Genomic DNA, 1,799 nt, shown 5'->3' on the forward strand with positions numbered 1-1,799 from the left:
TATATTTTTTTTTTTTAATATTTATTTAAAAAATTCACTGAGCTGAAAGAAGAACTAGAAAACCTGAAGTTTTTCTTTTAATACAGCAAATGCGGAAAATCATTTGGATTTATGATGAATAACAAAAACAGAAACAAAATTTAACTCTGTTATTTGCTCGTCTTTTTTTATTTATTATATTTTTTCTTGGCCTATTGAAACTTTTGACTCGACTATTTTGACCCATGAGACAAAAAGTTTGGACTGAAAGTTCTGGGTTTAAACTGCAGCTGAAAATGAAATAATGTGAATATCATAGAAAACTCCATGGTTATGATCCAATCTGTTTCCTTTATATCTACAAAAACACTGGAGTCCCCGGGGCCCAGGGCAGGGCCGGAGCTTCAGGTGGGCCCAGGGGGGACGGCCCCCGGGCCCCCCGGCCCCCCGGGGCCCCCKGGGGCCCCCAGCCGTACCTGGATGTTGGTCGTCATCTCCTTCAGCTCCTCCAGCCGGCGGCTGATCCCGGTCTGCTGCAGGTTGCTGCTGGCCGCCTGCAGGACGGAAAGACGGTTAGAGGTGGACGGAGACGGTCTGACAGGGACAGACAGAGGACAGGGGTCAGGGGTCAGGGGTCAGCCACCTCGGCCTTGATCTGGATCTGTGTCCTGCTGACGATCTTCTGGATCTCCTCAGTGAACTTCACCTCCGCCTTCAGGGAGGAGAACTTGTCGTCCAGGGGAGCCAGCACCTTGCGGAGCTGCAGAGGGACAGAGACGGTTGGACATGTGGGGACCGGCTGCAGGGGACACGGGTTCCCTCCGGACATGGACACACCTGCAGCAGACTCTTGGACTCATACACCTCCAGCTCAGAGAAGATGGAGTCCTCGGTGGAACCGATCCGCTTGATTTCCTCCTTCATCTTCTTCTGAAACATCTTCGCCTCCTGAGGAGAGAAGTCTCCTCCGTCTTTGAACGTCCTGCAGGAGGAAGAGGAGGAGGATGAAGGTCTGCCGTCCTCCTGCTGCCTGAGCTGAAGCTGAAGCTACCTGAAGGACGTCTGCAGCTCCACCGCTCTCTTCATGACCTCCTCCAGGCGGCCGCGGATCACCTGTTTGAAGTTGGTCTGGCACTGCAGGGAGTCCTCGGAGTGCCGGTCCAGTTGCTCCTGCAGGGCGGCGCCAAAGTCCTCCAGACTGACACACACAGGGCAGATCAGAGCCTGCAGCTGCAGGCCGCCGGCGGTGGGTCAGGTCTTACCGCTTCCTGAACGCCGCCTGGAGGACGATCTGGTTGTCCTTCTGTATGGAGACCTGCAGGTCGTGGAGCGCCATCTTACGGAAGGTCAAAAGGTCAAACATCTCCAGGTTCTTCTTGTGGATGGAGTGCAGGATATCTAGGAGCTCTGTCCTGCAGGAGGTCAGGATGTCCGAGATTTCCTGACAGAAAGTGTCTACATTCTGCTGGTGGAGCTGCAGCTCAACTACACACACACACACACACACACACACACACACACACACACACACACACACACACACACACACACGGTAGCTTACACCAACATTCTGAGGAACATTAACATAATCTAATCAGCAAAATAATAATAGTCCAAAATAGCTGAAAAACAAATTTCTGAACTTTAAACTAGGGTTAACCCTAATGACCCCTAATGACCCCTAATGAACCCTAATTACCCCTAATGAACTCTAGTGACCCCTAATGAACTCTAGTGACCCCTAATGAACTCTAGTGACCCCCAATGAACTCTAATGACCCCTAATGAACCATAATGAACTCTAATGACCCCTAATGAAC

General features: G+C 50.9%; 1 protein-coding gene across 1 annotated transcript in view; it reads right to left on the reverse strand.

Moving 5' to 3' along the window:
* The window catches only part of LOC103470801 (uncharacterized), a 31,259-nt gene that overhangs the window by 9,760 nt on the left and 19,700 nt on the right, over window positions 1-1,799 (reverse strand). Inside the window, exons 12-16 of the mRNA XM_017306583.1 lie at window positions 1,242-1,464; window positions 1,031-1,177; window positions 817-961; window positions 623-739; window positions 456-533 (exon numbers count right to left, since the gene is read on the reverse strand). Coding sequence (XP_017162072.1) covers window positions 456-533; window positions 623-739; window positions 817-961; window positions 1,031-1,177; window positions 1,242-1,464 — 710 coding nt within the window. The remainder of the gene's footprint in view (window positions 1-455; window positions 534-622; window positions 740-816; window positions 962-1,030; window positions 1,178-1,241; window positions 1,465-1,799) is intronic.

Source organism: Poecilia reticulata, linkage group LG9, assembly GCF_000633615.1.
Source record: "Poecilia reticulata strain Guanapo linkage group LG9, Guppy_female_1.0+MT, whole genome shotgun sequence".
In the NCBI taxonomy this organism is placed as follows: Eukaryota; Metazoa; Chordata; class Actinopteri; order Cyprinodontiformes; family Poeciliidae; genus Poecilia; species Poecilia reticulata.